Source organism: Oryctolagus cuniculus, chromosome 6 (assembly GCF_051225735.1).
Source record: "Oryctolagus cuniculus isolate XC-2025 breed Fujian yellow rabbit chromosome 6, ASM5122573v1, whole genome shotgun sequence".
Taxonomy (NCBI): domain Eukaryota; kingdom Metazoa; phylum Chordata; class Mammalia; order Lagomorpha; family Leporidae; genus Oryctolagus; species Oryctolagus cuniculus.
Window position 1 is genome coordinate 151364929 of NC_142872.1, and position 23555 is coordinate 151388483.

Sequence of the window (23555 nt, forward strand, 5' to 3'; positions counted from 1 at the left end):
TCGTTCAGTTTACTTTCAAGATCTCTCAAGGAGCATGTCGAAAGAGCTGGGGAAGGGAAAGAAGACAGCACATTGAAGACGGTGGTGGTGCTGGGTCCGCTAAGTGTGACCTCGCTGTGCCCTGGTGCATGGAGGAGCTCACCCCTTCAGAATCCTAGGTCGGTCTGTCTTGCCGGTTCTCTTTGCTGATTGCATAGCGCATCGTTTCTGTTTACTAGAGCGTGTCTGTTGGCAGGTGCCCACTGTGAGAACTTCGAGGAATGATAATCATAATCACAACACTGAAGGGACTTGCAGTTTGCCAGGCACCATACTAGGAACTGCTCATTTGTTAACTCATGTAATCCTCATATAGCCCTATGAAGAAGGGACCATTGTTAGCTCTACAGCTGGGGAGACTGAGTCAGAGAAAGGCAGAGTAAGCTTTTCTAGGAGCGCCCGGCTGGCCGGGTGATGGAACTGGGCATTCCCCAGTGGGCTGTTTCCAGATCCCGTATTCTGAAATGCTGTGAGTCTCGTTGCTGGAAAGCCCTGCCCTGTTCTTATCAGACCTCCCTGGAAAGCCTGGCTTAGTCATCCTGGTCTCTAGGAGGTGCACCTTCACTCCTCACCTCACCTTCGGAGATACCTTTGTACTTTGAACAAAACATCAGTTATTCATTGCAGAGGATGTTAAATACGCACATTTCTATCTCTGTTTCCCACCAGACCCAACCGTAGTCCTCGTCATATCCACACCTGGCATTTGGTGTAGTGCTTGGCACAGAGCAGGTATTCGGTAAATGCAAACCAAGTTGCCTTGGCTTGACTTGAACACGCAGTGTATCCGGAAAAGAGACTCCATTTATATGAAGTACTTGAATAAGGAGGAAGTTTAAGGCGCAGGGAATGTTGCAGACAACAGATGTTGTGGGATTTCAAAGACAGCATATTGAACGTGGGGTTGGGATGAATCAGGTTGAACTGGATTGGTCTGATTGGTTAGAGACAGCTTCTGCAAGTACATAGCCGACGAAATGAGGATAGATAACAACTAAGAGAAGAAGAGGAAGAACATTGATGAGAATGTTGGTGGGAGGTAATGGTAAATGAACTGCTCACGTGTTAGGAGGCAGCGGAGTTGTATCAGAACAGGTAGATTGAAAGATCTCTTCATTGACCCAGATCAGCCATCAGCTCCTCCGAGAGGCCTGTTCCTTCTGGAGACCTTCTGTTACGTAGTAATAACATTTATGAGGTCCTTATGTTCCAGCCATTGTTGATTACATCATATTAACTCAACCTGTGTTTGTGGAATTTTGCCATCCTGCGATGGATGAAACTTCTAGGAAGCCTTGAATTGTGTGCACCCTGTCTGAACATAATCAGAATCCTAATTAGCCAATGCCAGGGAGTGCTGGAAACTAGGATTCAGTTTCCTCGAGGGAAAGGAAGTGGCAACATGGCCCGGCCAGACAACTGGCATTCAGGGCAGACCACCAGTCAGGCCCAGGAAGAAATGGAGAGACGAAGCTGGCCACCAACAGTACCACAGAGTGGACCTCAAAACGGAACACACACACACACAGAGCTCTTCATTCCAAGCCAAGGAGACGGAGCCTGCTGACAGTCTTCCCCTTCCATTTAGCATGTGAGATGCAGCTGAGTCCACAGCAGGGCCATTGCAGCCCCCGCTGTAGGTTGCTGGGAGGGGAAACAGGTCAGGAGCTGGCACAGACACGTGTACATGCACCAGGACTATGGGCTGCCAACGTGGAATCACTGTGATTTTGCTGGGTGGCCCCCACATCTCCCGTGCATCTGTGCAACTTCCGCAAAGATGCTGCCCTAGCATAGTGCAAGCAAAGTGATCTGGGCAGTCTAAGAAGCATTCCAGGCCAGCAACCAATGTTTGTAAAGTAGCTCCTTCATCGGCTGCTGCTTAAGAGAAGAGAGCTTTCAGAAAAATGTTCAGGCTTAATTGAAAAAGCACATAGCAATCAACTTTTATTCCCAGCTGGCAGAAAACCTTCTTAAGTGGTAGCCAAATTTGGGATGCCTGAAGACAGACAAATGACTAACACCAGGGCTGTGTGTGGCCAGGAGCAAATGTCTTTTCTGACCACAAGACCATGTCTGGATGCTCCTTTGTAATTACCACACGGCCTACTGTAATCGTAAGACTTATATTTACTTCCTGCCTTTGACATGTAATTCAGGGTCCAGGGCTGCACCCCGCACAAACGTGAAGCTCTCTGTTCCAGTCCTCAGTGTGTGAGGCTCTGCGGGTGTGTGCATGTGTGTAGCCGCGACTGTGAAATCAGTTGTGTCTAATCTTGTGAAAAATAGGGGCCACTCTCGCCTTGTTGGACAAAACCCCTCACTAACCAGATGTTGACTGGACACCTACTAACTACCTGCCAAGGACTATTTGAGACTCATCAGAGAATAAGACAACAACGAATCTTCTGTCCTGAAAGAAAGGACAGGGGAAGGAAGGCAGACAGATAAGAAAATGGTGTTTACGGATGTGTGCTGTGCCAGGGGCCAAAGCAGGGTGACGTCATAGAGAAAGTCTGGTGGCATCTTGAGCTCGGGACATCAGAGGAGACCTCGCCAAGATGACATTTAAGCCGACTTCTAAAATGACAAGGAGCAGGCTAAGCCCCGAGCAGCAGGAGGAAACAGTGTAGGCTGGCTAGTTAGTGTGAAGACCCAACGTAGGAAGGGGCTTCGCAGCCTAGGAAGCTGCCAAAGCCATCGTGTCTTCGCGCGGTTTGAGACGGGGAGAGGGACTGGGCGGTCGCACAGGGCTGTGGAGAACACCGTAGGAGCATGCAGGGACAGGGGTGGGGGCGCTTGCTGAGCACTGACAGCAGCGAGGAGGCTCCCGCAGGGGTCTGGGCTGGCGGCAGGGGTGACTTGGACCAGGGGCTGGTCTCAGAGTGTGGTTTACAACCACAGCCAACAGAACTCGCCAGTGGCGTGGATGTGAGGAATGACGGAAAGGCTATGATGGAGGATGAGCCCCAGCTTGCAGCTTTGCTCAGCGCGGGGGCTGGTGACCGAGACGAGGAGGGCTGAAGGCAGCGCCATGTGCCTCGTCCCCGGCAGTCCCAGCTGACGAACCGTGAACCCACACGCGTCTCGGGGCTTCACATCGCTGGGGCGGATTCGTAGTCTTTCAGATAGATAACTGTAAGCATTTCCGTGGTTTCTCCTTCCCTTTGGTGTTCTCTACGACACACACACACACAACTCACATTCAAATGACCTAACTCCTTCCCTGCTCCACCCTTGAGTGCTCTGTAAATTTTAGCTGTCGTCCAGGCTTCTCTCCTTGGTCCTGGCCTTGGCCACCCAGGGACTGGGCATCTGGAGTGAGGTGTGGGTCTGAGCTGTTGAACTTTGACAGCTGTCGTGTGCCTCTAAGAGTTTACCCCATATATGGTTTGACTAGTTTGCTTGTTGTTATTTTTTTCATAATCAGACAATTTTCTGATCTCTTAAATCAAACTAATTTAATCTCTTTTTTCTTCATGAGAAGACTGATATTTTCCACATTTGCCCTAAAGATATTATGGGCCTCAGTTCTCTTGTCTATAATGGGAGTAGCAATGTAGTCATCCTTCATTGTTATTTTATGAAGATTAAATGAAATAATACATAAAAAATAGCTAGCACAGTAGCTGCTATCCAAGGGTACTTCAAAAATTTCCTGAAAAATGTAATTAAAAGAAAATTTTATTTCTGTGCAAAACATTTGAAATCCATTCATATGAGAAGCATTCGAAAAAAGCTCATGATAAACATGTAGTATGAAAAATGTATGTGGCTTTCAATGTTTTTGTACCAAAATAAACTTAGCTTTTAATCCCATTTCTCCATGAACTTTTTGAAACACATTCAAATAGCATTCAGTAAACCAGGGTACTAGTACTATCCCGGAAAAAAATATTCAGGGCCAGAGGAGCTCTCAGAACCAATACACTGAGTGTAGCAGTCAAATGAACCAGTCCACGAAAACAGAGCAACACTTTTATTTATTAAATCCCTGGAGGACTTTGACAAAACCTATAATTTCTTTGGATCTCAATTTTCTCAGGTAAATGAGAGACTTAGGATAAATAACCTCAGTTTTAAAACATCTGCGAGTCTCCGGGATGGTCTATATTTTTCTCTCCAGTCTTCCTCTTACGAAACTTTTCATAGAGTTTTGCCTTTGGGTCAACTAAATCAGTGTAAGTGATATTTATTGTCAGATCTGACCTTTTGTTAGCACACTGTAGAGTCCCAACTTTAATATCACTTTCTATAAATACAGATGGCGGGTGGGGAAACGTTCTGTCTCCAGCGAAGTGGAGCTATGGAGAACCTTTCTCTTCTCAGTCTCTCAGTCTGTGGGCGATTACTCATGGCTGGCACTCTTCCTGGGTCTCACTTTTGCTACCTTCTCCTTTCGTGATCACTGGTGCTGGTCGCCACCTCCGATCTCAGAGTTCCCCACTCAGCCTTCCCTGGCGGTTTGCCTCGCATCTGAGTTATGCTTTCTTGCTTCCTCTACCTTTTGAAATGTAAAAATAGAAGATGACAAGCAAACCCCCAGTCTTTCACATTGGCTGAACTCTGTTATTCATCTAACAGATTTTTCTGGTGAATTCCACGGCATAAAATCTACAGTTAGAAATCTACCATCAGTTCAAAATACACCCTGGGAGGAATTGACAAAGAACTCCTGGGATTTTGACTATCAAACACAGGATGAGGAATGTGGGGCAGCTGCCGACAGGAGGAGGCTTTGGGAAGTGAGTCCGGGAGATAGCAGGGCTCCCAGCTGGCCCTGGCATTTTCTCCTTACCCTCTGTGGTGAGCAGTCACTCGGTTGATAGGACTCTTGGAGGGCCCTGACTCCTGTTCTGTGAACACCAAAGACAAGTCCTTGGAGGCCTGAAGACCCATCACAAAGGTCCCTGTTATCTCCAGGGACCCCACCCCGCATCACAGCAAACGTACTAAGATATGGCAACCCCCACATGGGGAAAGGTTTTGAAAATATTTTTACAGTTTTGCTTTGGAAGGAGGTGGGCTGTAAGTAACTGATCTCATTTGTAATTGATTATGAGTTGCTCAGTAATTATCTCAGCGTACTCTGAAATGCTTGTTAAGTTAAAAAATAAATCCAGCCGACATATTGCTTCCAAATGAAATATGTTTTGTGGACAAATCAACAGTTGATGAAGTTAAGCTAACATTGATTAATTTCAACTTTATGGTTATCCTCTTTTGAAACCAATAAATGGTTCTCACGGACTCGGATATTTTCATAGGTTCCTGAGAAGCTGGCAAGCCCTGGGCACTGTACCTTAGTGCCCAGTGATGGGAAGTGTTCTTCCTGGGAAGTCATAAGCCCTGCGGTTTTCATTCTTGCCTTCTCTGGGGAATGAGAGCTGTTGGGAGGACAGCGAGCTGGCATAGAAACAGCACTAGTCTAGGAGCAGCAGGTGAACCCAAACGAAAGACTGTAATTGGAGACAGAATCCTGGCTTCCAGCTGTTAAATCACTGAGTAGCCTTGACTGGCACTCTGTGGCCTTCTTCTTACCCACAGTGGTATCTTCGCAGATCAACACACCATCTGGCCTGGGTGGAGGCCCAAAGCCATTAGTTCTATGGAACTGAAAGTTTTGCAAAACCGTCTGAACCAGAAGACAAGAATTTCCCTCTTGCACAAAAAGAAAAGTAAATTTTTATGTCTTTATAATTTCACCAAAAGGATAGAAGGAAGGGAAAGGAGAAGAGAATAAAGAAAGGAAAAAGAGGGGAAGGAAAGAAGGACTATGCCATCAATACTGGTATTTTAAAAAACTATTGATCTATGCAGATGACAAGTATGCCTTCTGCAAAAAGAGGGCTAGGCATTTGGCATAGCTGTTGGAGTGCCCGGTTCAAGTCCTGGCTCCTACATTTCCAATCCAGCTTCCTGCTAATGCGCGCTTGGGGAGGCAGCCAGTGATCGCTCAAGTACTTGAGTCCCTGCCACCCACATGAAAGACCTGGATGGAGCTCTTAGGCTCATGACTTTGTCTTGCACCAACCCTACTGTTGCTGTTGCATGCATTTGAGCAGTGAACCAGCTGATGGAAGATATCTGTCTGTTGCTCTCTCACTTGGTCTCCGCCTTTCAAATGAAGTGAATATAAATAATTTTTTAAAAAACCTTTAGGGGCTGGCATCATGACATAGCAGGGTAAGCCACTGCCTGCCATGCCAGCATCCAAAATAGGCATTAGTTCAAGTCTCAGCTGCTTCCCTTCCTAACCAGTTCCTTGCTAATGGTCTGGGAAAAGCAATGGAAGATGTCCCAAATGCTTGGGCCCCTGCTGCCCATAGGGAAGACCTGGATGAAACTCTAGGCTCCTGGCTTCAGCCTGGCCCAGCCCTGGCTGTTGGGGCCATCTGGGGAGTGAACCAGCAGATGGAAGATCTCTCTGTGTCTCTTCCTGTCTCTCCATAACTCTGACTTTCAAATAAATTTTAGGGGAAAAAAATGTTAAGGCTTTTATATGATACTAACTCCTACTGTCTCCTTCAAAAATCGTCTGTCATCTCCTTTTCCCTAAGTGAGGGGAAAGCGCAATTTAATGAAAAGAAGAAGCAGACAGTGCCATGTTCAAAGCCAGCACTACCACTCATCCTCCAGCAGTTCTCAAAACGTGACCAGGGAACCCCTAGAGTTCTCCAAGAGCCTTTTCAGGGCAGCTGTCAAGTCAGAACTGCTCTCATAATAACATGAGGTCATTTGCCTTTTTCATTCTCATTCTTTCCATGGGTGAATTTTCCCAGAAGCTGTAGGACATGTGATATTGTGGCCAATTAAGTGCATGCACAAATATCAAAATCCAACTGTCTTCTGTCAAGCCAAGCATTAAAGGTACTTAGAAAAACTGTGAAGCAGGGCCACTCTTCTCACTTGGGACAAGGGGTGGACAGGATGGTTTCTGGAAAATATGCTAACTTTTAATTCTTACAAAATATCTGTTACCATGTAAAGGGATTTTATTTTTTAAATAAATTAATACATAGTTTTTAATTCTTCAGTTTTAATATCTATCATTGGTAAATATAATTCACATGAAAAAAGTTCTTTGGAGATCCTCATTAATACCCAGAAATATGAAAGGGTTTAAGCCTACGAGCCACACACCACACACATTACCTAATAGCAGGTACCACTTAGCACTTCCTTGTGCCAGGAGCGGTGCAGAAGCACACCACCTTCTGTGTCCCTTCCTCATGTTTGCGGCTAGCTCAGGGTCTCAGAGCAGGACGGGAGGGAGCTAACCAGGTCCCCCAGTTCACACTCTGGATTACCAGACAGTATCTCCAAAAGTTAATTCTCTGTGGCTTTGAAGAGTATTTTTACTGCTCTGAGCCTCAGTTTCCTTAGCAGGAATGGGCAGAATCCTGTGCCTTGCAGAGTTCTCTCGAGAGCAGAACAATTCCGAGGCCTCCAGGGGCCTCGCACAGAGACTCATGCCACGTAGAGCCCACTGTCCTTCCATTCCTTCCGCATCTGTGGGGTGAAGGCAGGCCGAGGAGGCTCACCCGCTCCTCCTTTCCCTCTAGATGGTCTTCAGGCGGACAGAGAGGCCGACGGAACAGAAGGAGTGGACGAAGACATGATCGTGACCCAGAGTCAGACCAACTTCATCTGCCCCATTACGCAGGTACTGGTTCCTCTTTCCACCCCTGTCAGAGAAGCAGTTGGCTTCCCAGGGGCAAAATGGTTCCTGCTGGCTTTCTGGTTTGATTTCACATTTGGAGTTAAGGCGGGAGAAAAGATAAGTGATGCAGACTAAGGCATATACAGGGCAGGCTTTCCTTCCAGCATACCCTGAAGGATCTAGGGAAAAGTTCATGGCCAATGACACTGGTGCCCCGGTTTCCCTGCTTGTCCTTATCTTAAGCCTCATAGTTACCTAAGGCCATGAGAAAGCCCAGGACTAGGGGAAAGAGAGCTACTGGAAATTGATCGTTATCATTCCTGAAAGCCTAATGTCTCCTTGATTGCAGTTGGAAATGAAGAAGCCAGTGAAAAACAAAGTGTGCGGCCACACCTACGAAGAGGAAGCCATTGTTCGCATGATTGAGTCCAAGCACAGGCGGAAGAAAAAGGCCTGGTGAGTTGACGCGGGAGCGGAAGCGGGGCCTCCGCGGTGGGCAGCCAGGGCCGCTGTGCCAGAGGTCAGGCCAGAGGAAGAGACACTCAGTGTCTGCCCGAGATCACATTCGCCTCCCGGACAGTGTAAACATGGAAGCTGACTTTCTGGAAAAACCATTCAGCTGGGAAAGATTAGCAATCTGTTCAGGAAAAGCCGAAGGAACTCCAGCCACACCTTGAAACAGAAGGAAAAAGGTTGGATTGAATTCTAATCATGAGATTATAGGAGTTTTATGAATGTGTGCAATTAAAAACCTAGCCTGAAGAACATAAAGGAGAACTGTAAGACTCAAATGTGCCCTCTCTTTGTATATACACTTCCCCAAACAAGAGGGAATGTAAGTTGTTTTAAGGCTTGTTTTGTTTCGTTTTGCTTTCTGCAATACAGCTAATTTGCTTTAAAAGTATTTTAAGGGGACCGCCGCTGTGGCACAGCAGGTAAAGCTGCCACCAACAATGCCGGCATCCCACATGGGTGCTGGTTTGAGACCCGGCTGCTCCATTTCCGATCCAGCTCTCTGCTATGGCCTGGGAAAGCAGTAAATGATGGCCCAAGTGCTTGGGCCCCTGCACCCACGTGGGAGACTTGGAAGAAGCTCCTTATGCCTGGCTTCAGCCTGGCCCAGCCTCGGCCTTTGGGGCCATCTGGGGAGTGAACCAGCAGATGGAAGATTCTCTCTCTGTGTGTCTCTGTCTCTCTCTCTCTCACTCTGCCTTTCAAATAAATAAAATAAGTTTTGAAAAATTATTTTAAGTAGACACTCTAAGATGACAAGTCACATCCCCTGGCCTTGATGAATCCCATTTTATTATCAGGGGGTACTTGCCACATATTTAATTATTTAACTAACTTCCTAAAAGATTCAAGTAAACTCATGGGTGACTGATCAGTGAGGTTTATTTTAATGGAGGTTCTGAGGAATCTTTCGTGTGTTTATTCCCTCCCCAAGATCTCAAAGGACTGTGGCTCTGATTCTGTATTAACATAGAACTCTGAGTGAGCTAGACTGGCTCCGGCTTGGACTCAGTTCGGCATCTCTTGTGCGCTTATCACAGGTTTGTCTTTGCCGCAGGAATGGAATGGCAGGTGTGACCAGGTCTCAAGAGCTTTTTGATAACAGTCCCTTTGATGTGTGGTTTGTCTCTGTCGCCCAGAAATTCGCTGTTCCAGACCTCGAGTTGGAATTCCCCACCACTCCCTAGAGATTGGATATTTGGAGGCTGTAGGTATCTTAATGGTCATTCAGTCAGGTAATTTACCCTGTTTATTCTAGAAGAATAATGGTTTTGCAGCCTCGTGGTTGCAAACTCTAGCCTACATCATTCGCACGTTTTGATCTGTTTGGAGTTCCCACTTCGTAGTTGAAATGTCTCCTCCCTGCTGAACCTGTCCTCTCCTCTGTGATTATAATTTTCTGTTGTTTCTGGACTTCCAGATCTCTTTTGCAATGAACTTTTTTCTGTGTTCGTTCTCTGAAAAGCCAAAATATTGTTAACATGATTGCTAAAAACAGATATTCCTAGATAGATTTATTTGCTAGCTCTTCTTACTCCAAGTTTGTGACGTCCCCCTGTAGTCAAATAAGGAAAAGGCAGGTACTGTTACAAAGCGCATTCCTCCCCACAAGGACAAGGATATGTGCCAGTGACTCCCAGAATAGACATCCTGCCTAGTTCGATCTCCTTTATTTGTTTTTATTTATTTAAAGAGAGAGTGGAGGCCTGCACTGTGGGCTGTGGCATAGCAGGTAAAGCCGCCACCTGCAGTGCCGGCATCCCATATGGGCACAGTTTGAGACCCAGCTGCTCCACTCCAATCCAGCTCTCTGCTGTGGCCTGGGAAAGCAGCAGAAGCTAGCCCAAGTCCTTGGGCCCCTGCACTCACGTGGGAAACCCAGAAGAAGCTCCTGGCTCCTGGTTTTGTATCAGCCCAGCTCAGGCTGTTGCAGCCATTTAGGGAGTAAACCGGCAGATAGAAGATCTCTCTGCCTCTGCCTCTCTCTAACTCTGCCTTCCAAATGAATGAATGAATGAATGTGCTCTTCCATCCTCTGGTTCACTCCCCCAAATGCCTGCAACAACGGGCTGGGCCATGCCACAGCTAGGAGCCCAGAACTCAATCTGGGTCCTCGGCATGGGTAGCAGGGACTCACGTACTTGAGCTATCAGCGCTGCCTCCCAAGGCACATGAGCAGGAAGCTGGAATTGGAAGCAGAGTTGGGAATCAAACCCAGACGCTCTGAGAAGGTGTGCAGGCATCCGAAGCAGCACCTTAACTGCCATGCCGAATGCCCACACCTGGATCTTTGTAAGTACGTATTTTGACTTTCTAATCAGCCTTTGCCTTTTTTTGAATAGTACATGATATTTGCAAGTACATGAGCTCTCCTTTAGAGAAGTTGGTTGGTTGGTTTTTGCTGCCATGCTTCCCTAACTGGAGTATGTAAAACTCTGCAAATTCTCCAAGCTTAATCATAACAACCATTAGATCTAAGTGGGAAAAGTCTGGGAGGTCTACAGAGAAAGTAGTATTTGTAGCTGGCCTTGAAAAATGGGAATGATCTCAGAGAATGGTGAACAAGAATCTTTGAGCCAAGAGCTTAGCTCATTCAGACCCTTCTATTTGGTTTCCAGTAGATACGGTTGTAGTTACTGTGTATTAGAGGAAGAGTGAGAGGATGCTGCGGATAATATGAATGAGGAAGTGGTATAAAGATTCACGATAGAGGCCATTAAATATTGTGATTTCATTAGTCTCCTCCTCCATGGGGGTCTTCACAATGTTGATCAAAGTATATATTATGAAAAAGAAACTTGCCCGGATTTCAAGTATTTTTTCCACCAAGTAAACTTTTCTTTTAATTCTGTTTTTCCATGAACTTTTTGAAGTACCGTCATGTAAACTGATGGCAGTAGTTGTCGTTGTAGTGATTTATTCAAAATTTAAATAAGATAGCTGTGAAGTATTCCAGGTCCTTGGCACACAGTAAGATTCAGTAGACATTATCCCCAGTGTCCCCATCCTCACCATTCTTACTGCCGTTACTCGGTAGGTGTGGGAGGCACTGCAAGGTTTTCAAGGAGTGAGGGGAGCCCACCTGGAATTGAGGCAGTTACTCCAGTAGCAATGCAAGGGATGGATTCAAAAGGCAGGAGGAAGAAAGGTCAAGTAGGATGCTCCCGCAGCAGGCCAAGTTATAGCTAAGGAGACCCGAGACTGGGCAAGAGTACCTGTGGCATTACACCTGCCGGAACTTGGCATCGGAGTATAGGGGAGTGGAAGAGGTGAAGGCCATTTTCAATCTGAGCGTCTAGAAGAAGGAGGGTTGCCAGCTGTCAGTTGTCCTACAGAGAGGAACACGTTTAGAAGGGATTTTGAGAGCTTTGTTCAGGTCATGCTGAGTTTGAGGTCCTGCCGTACAGCCATTTGGAATTGTCCAGGAAGCACAGAAAGTGTAGGTGTTGAACTCGGGAGAGGACTCTGAGTCAGCAACATTGACCATGAGGTTTTTAGTGGTGCAGGCAGCCAAATCCAGTCACCACCATCACAGACAGAGCTCTGGAATGGTTGGGATTGCCAGGGCAGAGTCAGCAAGACAAAGCCTTGACCTGGCTCTGAGCTCTGTGGCTCTAGGGCCCTGCTCGCGTGATGTCCACAGCACCCGACACAGAGCCTGATATCAGCCCTCAGAAAAGCATCTTGTTCAGTCGGAAAAGCAGTCGGAACCGTGCCAGGAGCTGGAAGGAGTGGTGGGGGGCTGAGTTCAGGGGAGCCATGGGCAGGTGGGGCCAGGCCTGGAGGATATCACACCTTCTTTAGGACTTACTTCAGAACTTTCTTTCTTTTTTTTTTTTTATAAGGCATACTCTCTTCTTAAATTTTTAAAATTAATTAATTAATTTGAAAGGCAGAGTTACAGAGGCAGAGAGAGAGAGAGAGGTCTTCTATCTGCTGGTTCACTCTCTGGATGGCCACAATAGCCAGAGCTGTGCCAATTCAAAGTCAGGAGCCAGGAGCTTCTTCCGGGTCTCCCACGTGGGTGCAGGGGCCCAAGCACTTGGTCCATCTTCTGCTGCTTTCCCAGGCCACGGCAGGGAGCTGGTTCGGAAGTAGAGCAGCTGGAACTCGAACCAGCGCCCATAGGGGATACCTGCACTAAAGGTGGCAGCTTTACCTGCTATGCCACAGTGCCGGCCCCTTAAAGTTTTCCTTTTTTAATTTGTTAGAAAACAGATGCTGGAGTTGTGGCATAGCAGATTAAGCCACTGCCTGCAATGCTGGTATCCCATATGGGCACTGATTTGCATCCCAGCTACTCCACGTCCGATCCAGCTCCCAGCTAATGGTCTAGAAAAGCAGCAGCAGAGGGCCCAAGTGTTTGGGCTCCTGCACCCACGTGAGAGACTTGGAAGAAGCTCCTTATGCCTGGCTTCAGCCTGGCCCAGTCCTGGCCATGGTAATCATTTTGGGAGTGAACTAGCCGATGGAAGAGCTCTCTCTCGCTCTCTCTCGCTCTATCACCCTGAATTTCAAATAAATCTTTAAAAATAAGTGGGAGAGAGAGAGAGAAACAGAGCATTCCTGTCTGCTGGTTCACTCCCCAAATGCCCACAACAGCTGGGATGGGGCAAGGCTAAAGTCAAGAACCAGAAACTCCCGTCAGGTCTCCCGTGTGAGTGGCAGGGATCCAGCCACCTCTGCTCCCTCAGGGTGCACCCTGGCAAGAAGCTGGAGTCTGGAGTGGATTCAGGACCCGAGCCCAGCACTCCAGTACAGGACGCAGACATCCCAACCGCAAGACGGAATGCCCACCCCCACTCCAGTTTCTCATTAAGCATGAAGCGGTGTAGTTTCCCACAGTGCGTGTTAAAGTGGTGAGCCGTTCTGGGTTTCTTTTGTTTAAAAATATCTGTGACACATCCAGTTGGAGACATCTGCTTTCTTCCTCCTCCTACATTGTTCTGAATATGTTTTGTTAGACTGGAGTTCCAGGTACACGGTGTGACTGGGCACTGTCTGAATTTTCCTATGCATGGTCAGTTCCTGGGAAGGCCTCCGTCTACTGGCTTGAGTCAGAATAATATTGTCAAGAAGTTAACCCTAACCAACTACAGTAGTTAGAATAATTTCCTAAAATATGTCTCTTAATAAAAAGACTAGAATCTTAGAAATAAAACTGCCTTACAGTATTCATAGTCATATCCACTTTTATCACAGTCCTTTTTTATAAATTTTTTTTTGACATTTTATTTAAGGACAGGAACTAGGGGTGGATATTTGACACAGCAGTTAAGTCTCCACTTGGGACAGCTGTAATGGAGTTCAAGTACTTGCTCCTCTGCTTCCAATCCATCTTCCTGCTAACGTGGACCCTGGGAGGTGGCAGCGGTGGCTCAAGTACTTGTGTCCCTGCCACCCACGGGAGAGGGCTGGATTGAGGTCTGGGCTCGTGGCTTTGGCCTGACCATTGCAGGCATTTGGGGAGTGAAGCAGCAAATGTAAACTGTCTATATCTCTGTGTGTCTGTGTGTGTTTATGTGTGTGTGTCTCTCTTCTTTCAAATAAAATGAAAAAAAAATTTTAAAGAACAAAACCTTTTCTTGGAAATAGTGTATTTCAAAAAAAACAGTATATTTCAGAGCAGGAAGAGTAAAGTTAAATGGAATAGAAATGTGTTGTTCAACAGCAGAGAATTCCAGCGTTGTGCCGGGAGTTCCTGTTTCACCATTGATGAACTGTTAGTCTCGGTTTCTCCACCTGGAAAGGAGAAATAGCAGCATCCTCCCAGAGCATTTCGGGAACCCGGCGAGCGGTAGGGAATTCCACTCTGGCCTGGACCAGCAGACGTCTTGGCGGTGGAGCAGCGCAGGATGCGGGAGAAAGCTCCTGGCGGAGTCCAGACGCTGAGCAAACAGCTGAAGGACCGGGAGCTTACCTCACCGCCTGGTGACCCATTATTTCTGACTCAGAGGGAGGCACATAGAGCTCCTCACTGTGTTTGGGTATGACTGGAATCCACCCCGCTCTGATTGCCGGAGGTAGCCATACACCTCCTTTGTGGAGCTCGTGGACTGAGCCTTGGGATTTTGAGACCCAGATCCAGCAACTTCTGGACTCGGAATCCGTCCCTTGAGCCGATGCTGAGACCTGGGTTCACTGTGTCCTGGTGGGACGCCCTGAGACCCAGTTTGATTGGTTCAGCAGACTCCTTTGCGCTTGTCCCAAGCCACCAGGGACTGCCGTGCCCCGTCTGTGACCCCAGTCTGGGAGCCTGCCTCTCCTGCGAGGCCTGCAGGTCTGACTGACTGCTGCACAGCGATGACAAGAGCTGTGGCTGGGTGGAGCCCTGCCCGGCCTGCTCTCCAGGGTGTCGTGGGGATTACCCCTAATCCTTCCGCACAGCCGTGTCTCTCCGGAGGAGTGCCCTGATTCAGTGCCGTGGCATCGTGGCCTTTCTTGTCCTTTTTAGTTAGAAACTTGGGTCTGATTGTTCGAGGTAGAGTGAGTAACGAGTTCTCCCCCGGGCTCCTGCATCCTCCTCTTCTCCCAGAAGTCTCCCCTGTCACTTCCCTTGGCGTCCCCAAGGCATGCCAACGTGGTCGGTGGGGCTGGCCTTCTCTGCGTGCTTCCTGGGAGCAGAGGTGGACTGTGGAGCAGAGCTGGTGCCTGTGGGATCTGAAGCAAGCAGTCGGCCCTCGGCACCAGGGGCCCACTTGACCTCCCAATGGCCCTGCGCTCTACCTTCGACTTTTTAGAGGGACAGACTGGGGCCCAGAGAATTATTTCACATGCCTGGGTTGTCACAGCCCTTTCTCGTTCTTCCACCAGTGTTCCTGTCATTGGGCCATCTGGCTCCCTGTGGGAGCTGTCTGTCCCCGGAGCCTGTGGCCTAAGTGAGCTGGGACATCTTTGTTGGACACAGATCAGCCCAGGCTGCAGCTTGCTAAAAGGAGTACAGATGCTTGCTGTGTACCAAGTGATGTGGTTAATTCCGTCTGACATCCTCAGAATGGGCTTGGGGACTGACCAAAGCCTCTGATGTCACCAGGAAGTCCTCCCCGCCCCACTCTCCACTTCCCTGTCCGATGCTTATTCACTGTCTGGCTGTGGGAGTTCAAGACTTCGCTCTCTGGGGTGGGGAGAAGGGGAGGCCTGGCAGTCAGAAGTGGATGCTGGCTGGGCTGGTGCATCAGGAGACGGTCATTCCAGCAACCTGCTGGGAACTGCATTTCACACCGTGGAAGCTGACGTGATGAGAACTGCCTTTTCTTCCCTTTTTATTGTTTAAGATTTATTTATGTATCTGTCTACGTATTTGAAAGCCAGAGTTGCAGAGCAAGAATGGAGAGACAAAGAGAGCTCGTCCATCTTCTGCTTCACTTTCCAAATGGCCACAATGGCCAAGCCTGGGCCAGGCTGAAACCAGGAGCTCAGAACCCCATCTGGGTAGCAGGGGCCGAGGTACTTGGGTCGTCCTCTGCTGCCTTCCCAGGTGCATTAGCAGGGAGCTGGATCAGAACTGGAGCAGCCGGGTCTGGAACCAGCGCTCATATAGGATGCCAGTGTCGCAGGTGGTGGCTTAACCCGCTGCACGACACCATCGGCATCCAAGGATGACCTTTTCTGAAGTCGCGAAAGTATCCATCGCCTCTTGGTAATCTCAGCTGTTTGCTTTTGTGCTTAAAGAAATAATTCACTTTGAGACTCCAGAATGTAGGTGGACAGGCTAGATAAACTGCAAATTTTCAAATCACTGTAGAACATTTCTGAAGCCTTACCCTCTTAATGCAAAGCCGCATCATCAAAATGGTGTGTACCTGGGCCACTTCACCCTGATCCTCTCCCCTGTAATTATCTTCCTGTAATTAGGATCTGACACATGTACCTGACACATATGCATATCGGCATTTTTAAAGTAAGTATTAATGCTTGATGGCATTACATAGGTTAGTGGCCTTCTTGTATAGACTCCTTGATCCAGGGGCCAGTGTTGTGGTGCAAAGATTGAGCCATTGCCTGCAGTGCCAGATCCCATAGGAGCAACTGCCACCCGTGCGAGGGACCCGGATGAAACTTCTAGCTCCTGACTTCAGCCTGGCCCAGCCTCTGCTGTTGTGGCCATTTGGGGAGAGAACCAGCAGACAGAAGATCTCTGTCTCTGTCTCCCTGTAACCCTGCCTCTCAAATAAATAAATAAATCTTTAAAGACGCCTTCATCCAGAGATCAGGGCCAAGAAAAACTTTCTCTTTCATGCTGAACCGTTGGGCTGCCTACCACTAGACCAATTAGAGCTCCAGTGATGAGCTTTCTTCCCCTTTTGCTTTGTAACTTTTGTCATATACTTGTTGGTCTTGGTCTTAATATCCCAGTACTTTTAGGCGAGGTGCCTCGGATCAGTGGGTCTGAGCTCTGTGGGGACAGGAACGATATATTTGTCTGTTGTAGTCATAGGCTTGAGACCTAGGCCAGGGCCAGTCACATAGAAGGATGAAATGAGTCCATGATGTGTTGGGGATACATGAGATACAGATAGGGCAGGGACTTGAAAACTTCTCGGCCAAATGATGATCAGAGAGCGAATGACAGTCACAGGACATGAACATTATTGAGCCCCGTGCTCTCCTCATTTGAATCAGGAAACAGGGGCTCAGAGGGTCATAGGAGTTGCCTGTGGCCTCAGCTAGCAAGCAGATGGTAGAGGGAGAATTCAGATCTAGGTCAAACACGGGCTGCACAGCACTGGCAAAATCTGCTTCGCATTGCGAAGAAATCAGGTGACTTCATCCAACCCACCGTCTTCAGAGGAGACCGAATCTAAACCGACTCTGCCTTGAGTTCCGCCCCCTCTCAGCGTGACTCACGCCGATTTCCTCAGCCACAGCCTCCCCGCTGGTCCCCGGCTGCCCACTCCGTGTCTGCGCTGGGAGGCCTGGTGGGCCTGTGGCTCCACGTGACTCCCCGTCTCAGGAAGGGCGCCCCCAGTGGCCCGGCTGCTTCCCTCTTTCCTTTTCCTCCCGCGTCCCCTCTGCTACATGGCTGCCCACTGTTCGCACCTTCAGCCACCTGGATTCCTGCAGGATTCCACCTGGCCTCCTTGCCTTGTGTTCTCCCTTCGTCATCCGGAGTGTCGTGTGCCACATGTGAGCCGAATCAAAACCGCCCAGGGAGTTCTCTTCAGATTTGCAGTGAAGCCCGAAGCCCCACTCGTGTTCTCACCCGATTCCCCGAAGCCTCGGGGCCTTGGCCTTCGCCCCACAGCGCCAGTCCACCTCCCTGGCTTCTCCACTCGCTGCTGCTCAGCCTGGCCACAGGCAGTCTTGTTCCCACACCCCCGGCTGCGCTCTGTCCAACAGACCTCAGGGAGGCCTGGCTCACCTGGCCCCCAGTGCTCTCCCCCTTGACCTGGCCCTGTTGCCTCCATAACACCAGTGTGGCCGGAACTCATAGCGAACAATTGTGAGTTACTTAGTGGTTGCCTGGCTACCCCATTGGACGGTATGTCCCAGGAAAGACACTGCGCGTGCATAGCGTGTGTCCCCAATCCCTGGACAGGGCCTGGCTCAAGCAGGCATTCAGCAATAAAGGAATCCTGATTTATAATGCATGCTCCTTTATTGTCCCCCCTTTCTTTCTTTAAGAGTTATTTATATTTATTTGGAAGGCAGAGTTACAGAGAGGCAGAGAGGTTTTCCATCCACTGGTTCACTACCCAGAGGGCCACATGGTGAGGGCTGTGCCGGACCAAAGCCAGGAGCCAGGAGTTTCTTCTAGGTCTCCCATGAGGTATCAGGCCCAAGCACTTGGGCCATCTTCTGCTGCTTTCCCAGGTGCATTAACAGGGAGCTGGATCAGAAGTGGAGCAACCAGGACTCGAACTGGCACCCATATGGGATGCCGGCATTGTAGGCGGCAGCTTAACCCGCTGTGCCAGACTGTTGACCCTCTTGTGCATGAATTTGAATGGAGTTTGTGCTTAAGGCATCAAAATTCAGTGCACTGAGGTAGCGTTTGGGTTGGCAGTGAAGATACCCAAGGCCATGGCCCACAGTGCAGTGCCTGGGTTCCACTCCCAGCACCAGCTCCTGGTTCCAGCTTCCTGCTGATGCAAACCCTGGGAAGCAGTGGTGAGGCCCAAGCCGTGGGGTTCCTGGCACCTACATGGGAGTTCCCAGCCCCCAGCTGCAGCCCCCGGGCAGCTCCTGCCAGCATGGACCCTTGTGGAGTGAACCAAGAGCTGGCCTCTCTTTCCCTCTCTCTGGCTCTCTGCCTCACTCATACATAAATAAGTAATATTTTTTAAAAATGTTCAACGGACTGACTTGATTTTCTTTCTCCCTCTCAGCTGCCCTAAAATTGGCTGCAGCCACACAGATATAAGGATGTCGGACCTCATCCAGGACGAAGCCCTCAGGAGGGCAATTGAGAGCCACAACAAGAAGAGGCACCGGCATTCGGAGTAAGAAAAGGCCTCCGCCCGCGGGGTCCGCGGCGCCTCGCACGCCAGCCGCCCGCTCAGAGCCCTGCTTCTCGGGGCAGCGAGGGACCGGCCGCGCGGCATCCTTCGGGGTACAACTTGGTTTTAAGTGTGATTGAAAGCAATTTTTAAAGTTCCCCCAGTAACAATGCAAACACATTGTATACTGTTTATTTTTAAGAGCTGTGTAATTTTGAATAAAGCCTTGATTATCTACGGTGGGTCCCACCTGTCCGCCTCATGGTGCGTGTACGTTGTTCCAGGGGCTCAGCTTGTCTGTTTCTGATGCTTTAGAGCAGCTTAGAATTGTTCAGGAATGTCTTTCAAGTGATGTTTGCGATGCGAGTGTACAGCACAGAGCATCTCCTGTCGCTGCGGCAATACAGGCGTTACGTCATGACGCGGCACCAGTTGACTTTCCTGTATTTATTTCTTCTTTTGGGGGCTTTCCTTTGTCATGCCGAATGGCATGGGATTCGCTTCCCCACGCAGTGAGACTTTGCGCACAGCCCGCACAGGGCCTTACGTGTCGTCGGAAGCCACCACATCCTGGGTGCTCGGTGACTCTCTGTAGATGACCCTGCCCCCTGGGTCATCACGTCCAGGTGCAGACTGGAGAGTCCCTGGACTTCTGGCCAGCCTGGTCATGGAATTGAGCATCTTCCAACTGTGAGTGTTTCTAACGGTGCCAAGAATGCCAAGCTGTTGACTCCCATAGCAACCATACTATTTCTGGCTTATCAACCATACTATTTAAGTCACCCACATGAAGCCCATACTGACGTCACTGGGAAACCGAGAAGAGCTAATGATGGCTAACGTGTGTTGAGTACTCTGTACCAGGTGCCATTCTAAGTGCTTTACGTGTATATTAACTCCTGCTGTCTTCACAGCCAGGTGAGAGAGGGACAGTTAATTATTCCCACTTTACAGATAAGAAAAACAAGTCACGGAGCAGTGAAGTAGCCCCTGGAAAGTCATAGCACTTAGAAGTGGCTGAGAGGCCGGTGCTGTGGCACAGTGGGTTAAAGCCTTAGTCTGCAGCGCTGCCATTCCATACGGTCGCCGGTTCAAGTCCTGGCTGCTCCACTTCCGATCCAGCTCTCTGCTCTGGCCAGGGAAAGCAGTAGAAGATGACCCAAGTCCTAGGGCCCCTGCACCTGTGTGGGAGACCTGAAAGAAGCTCCTGGCTCCTGGCTTCGGATCAGCATAGCTCCAGCCATTGCAGCCATCTGGGGAGTAAACCAGTGGATGGAAGACCTCTCTCTCTCTCTCTCTCTCTCCCCCCTCTCTCTGCCTCTTCCTCTGACTCTACCTCTGCCTCTCTGTAAGTCTATATTTCAAATAAATAAATAAATCTTCAATTAAAAAAAAAAAAGTGGCTGAGCTGGGACTGGAACTTGGGTGGCCTGGTCTCAGGGTCTTGATTCAGGATTCCGTGCCCACCTTCTTCCCCTTGTTGATTTATTTGGAATCTACAAAAATAGTCAAAGCCCACATTTAAAAACCAGAGCTTTCGTAAATAAATACGCATGTCTGTGCATGCACACGCAAGAAGGAATCTAATTAAAGTACAGGAAATAACTAACTGGATGTGCTATCTACTAGGCAGTAAAGGTCACAAAATGATAACGTATAGTTGAGTTTAAAAGTACAGTGTAGCGGCTGGCATTTGAAGCAGCAGTCAAGACACCACTTAGGATGCTTAACGTGTCTTATCGGAGGGCTTGGGTTTGAGTCTCGCCTCTGCCTGCAGTTCCAGCTTCCTGCTCTTGCACACATGGGAGGCAGCAGGCAATGGCTCAAGAATTTGGGTCCCTGCCGTGCACATGGGAGACCCAGGTGGAGTTCCGGGCTCCTAGTTTTGGCCAGGCCCAGCCCAGGTTGCTGCAGGCATTTGGAGAGTGGACCAGAGGCTGGAAGATCTCTCTCTGTATCTTGCTATCTCTGTGTGCCTCTCTCTCTTTCTGCCTTTCAAATTTTTGAATAAGTGAAAATGGAAAAAGCATAGTCTCGTGTGGCCAAATTAGTTTCAGAAACATTTTCCTGGAATTCAGAAAATAGTACGACATTCAGCTGTCTGCAGACTAAGTGATGTTGAACTTCCTAAGATGTTGTATCTGAATCAGGCCTTCCTGAAGAAATGATTACATTTCAGGCAGAACAAACATACTTTTCATGGAATGTGGTTCTTTTGTGAAACACTCTGTTTCCTAAACAGACAGGGATGAGCACGAAAATGCTTGCCTAAGATTTGGATTGCATTCTCCCCGTTCTTTGTAAGAGAATTCCAGAATATTACTGTGGGTACCGATACTGGTTAGAAAAATACACCAAAATAACACCATTCCACAGTGGAAAACGTATGGTATTTGTATCTCTTGAAATTTTTCCTTCTCTGGTCTTCTAAAACAGTGTTCCATAAATTTGACTAGCCAGCCAAAGAAGTTGAGGTTTTATATGAAATTTATTTTGATTTTTGAAGGTTTGTCATTTGATGATCATTATCAACCTTGCATGTCTATTAAATTTCTATTATAGGAGTTTTCAAAACACAGAGAACATTCTCTTCAAATGGAATCATATTTGTCTTATAAGAACTCCAACATACGAGTATAAGATCGCTTATAGGAGAACACTTCCAGTCAGGGAGGAGTGGGAGTTCCTTCTCCCTTTTCCCAGGGCAGCCCCGGAATCCTGAGGTCACCCCAAGGCCTCCGGAGTGGTATCTGAAAACTGCACATTGTAGTTGAATGATTTCTTTGGCTAAGAACTGGACCAATGTGTGGCTATTTTTTTAAAGAAAATGCTAGTTCTTTTTAATCAGTGTTGAACCTACAAACGTTTAAAACATGACCACAAACTCCCAAGGATACTAAGATTGTGCTCTGTTCTGTAGAAGTTCAAACGTGGATGTCCACCCAGAAGCAGCTCCGGTGGTGAGTGTGGTTTCCAGCTGCCTCCCCCTCGCAAGGACAGGGATAAATTGCAGGGCTAAGGAACCAAGGGCCGTAAAGGTATCACCTAAGCCGATCCTCCCTCCAAACCTGGGAAGTAATTGTTATTACCCAACTTTGCAGATGAGCCTTAGGGTCATGTTCCTCTGCCCAGGGTTCCATACTTCTGTGTGGCCGAGCCCATGTTGGAGCAGAGTAATTGCACAGGCAGTGCTCTGATCCACGAGGCCCTTAGCCCCGGGGCCACGTGGGTGCTCACGTGGAGACCTGCACTGCCTTCCCGTCTTCCACAGTGCTGTCACTGGGCCCACCGCTTCCCAGGCTTGCAGACTGCAAACGCCATGCGTGTAGCATTTGGCATGGCTGGGGAGTTCTCCCTCCCTAGTTCTCTGCAGAGGCTGCTCCAAACCCAGGCCTTCCTCCTGGCTTTCCACTTCCTGGTCTCCTCCCTCTACTCTCACTCCTCCCATATTAACCCACGCCTACACCTACCTTTCCTGCAAAATACAGTTACAGCCAGGCATCGGGATTTCACCATGGACCAGACCCCCTCTTCTCTCTCCCAATCCTCCTTTTCTTCCCACCACAAGCTCCACCCATTCTTGGTGGCAAAGTGGGCCGCTCCCCCTCCTCTCTTCCACTGGGGAGTTAACCCTGGAAACTTCTAACTAACACCTGTGGGTGGTCATGGACCAGTCATTCCACTGCTCCAAGTCACAGAGTGTCGATGGAAACCAAAACATCTGGACTCTTCCCTCTGGTTTCTTTGGAAGCTCTGAGAGTCTGTCGTATTTTTAGTGAGCAGGTCCCATGGGAAGGGTAAGACCCTTTAGAAGGCGAGCAGGCAGACGTGGGTATTAGGATGTACGTGGACCAAATATGTACACTGACTCCTCAACTAGTTATTCAACACACTGCCACGTCGGCCTTGGTGCCATGTTTTGTGCTGCTTGTCCCCCTCGACAGGGGTTGTCTAGTTGAGGCAGAGAGAGACCTGTGAACACGAGATTCCGTAAAAGGTTATGTGAGCGCTGTGTGTGGGGACAGTAACACAAAGCAAAGTCTGTGAGTAAACAGAAATTGTGTTTTTGTACATCGGGGAGCGAGACGCAAGAGAAGGGAGTAGAAAGGCCGAGCGGCTTCCTCCTGAACCCTGGCCCTGTGGAATCCCGGTGTGCCCCAGGAGTCTGCCTTCTAGCTCGTGTCAGACTCCAGGGGGGCGAGCTCTTTGGGAGAGAAGAACGCTGAGGGGAAACCGAAGCCCTCGTACGTTGTTGGGCGAAACACAAACGGATGCGGCCTTTGGCTCATTAAAACAAAAAGTTAAAAATAAACCCACCACGCAACCGAGTCATTCCATCGTTAGGTATCTACCCAAGAGAAGTAAAAGCATATTTCATACAAAGACTGTGTGTAGATGTTCATAACAGCACGATTTATAACAGCAAAAAAAATGGAAACAATCCAAATGTTCCACTGGTGAATGGGTAAACAAAGTGTTATAAACCGATATGATGGAATGCTATTGGCAATGAAAAGGACCGGAGCACTTGTTCTTAACTGTGTGTGTGTGTGTGTGTGTGTGTGTGAACCAGCATCTCCCAATTCCTCTATTCTTGACCCCTGGTAACCACCATTTCTCTCCCTCTCCCTCTCCCTCTCCCTCTCCCTCTCCCTCTCCCTCTCCCTCTCCCTCTCCCTCTCCCTCTCCCTCTCCCTCTCCCTCTCCCTCTCCCTCTCCCTCTCCCTCTCCCTCTCCCTCTCCCTCAGGGTGTGTGTGTGTGTGTGTGTGTGTGTGTGAACCAGCATCTCCCAATTCCTCTATCCTTGACCCCTGGTAACCACCCTTCTCTCTCTCTCTCTCTGTGTGTGTGTGTGTGTGTGTGTGTGTGTGTATTTGAATTCATTTGAGAAGCACAGAGA

At 48.7% G+C, this 23555-nt stretch overlaps 1 protein-coding gene across 11 annotated transcripts in view; it reads left to right on the forward strand.

Annotated features, from left to right (window-relative positions):
- NSMCE2 (NSE2 SUMO ligase component of SMC5/6 complex) overlaps nt 1–18891 on the forward strand; it is a 249738-nt gene extending 230847 nt beyond the window's left edge. For all 11 annotated transcript variants that reach the window (XM_089336485.1, XM_089336483.1, XM_089336486.1 and 8 more), the window contains 3 exons: nt 7605–7705; nt 8052–8158; nt 18544–18891. In XM_089336485.1, coding sequence (XP_089192611.1) covers nt 7605–7705; nt 8052–8158; nt 18544–18661 — 326 coding nt within the window. In that variant the 3' untranslated portion in view covers nt 18662–18891. The remainder of the gene's footprint in view (nt 1–7604; nt 7706–8051; nt 8159–18543) is intronic.
- The last annotated feature ends 4664 nt before the right edge of the window (nt 18892–23555 follow it).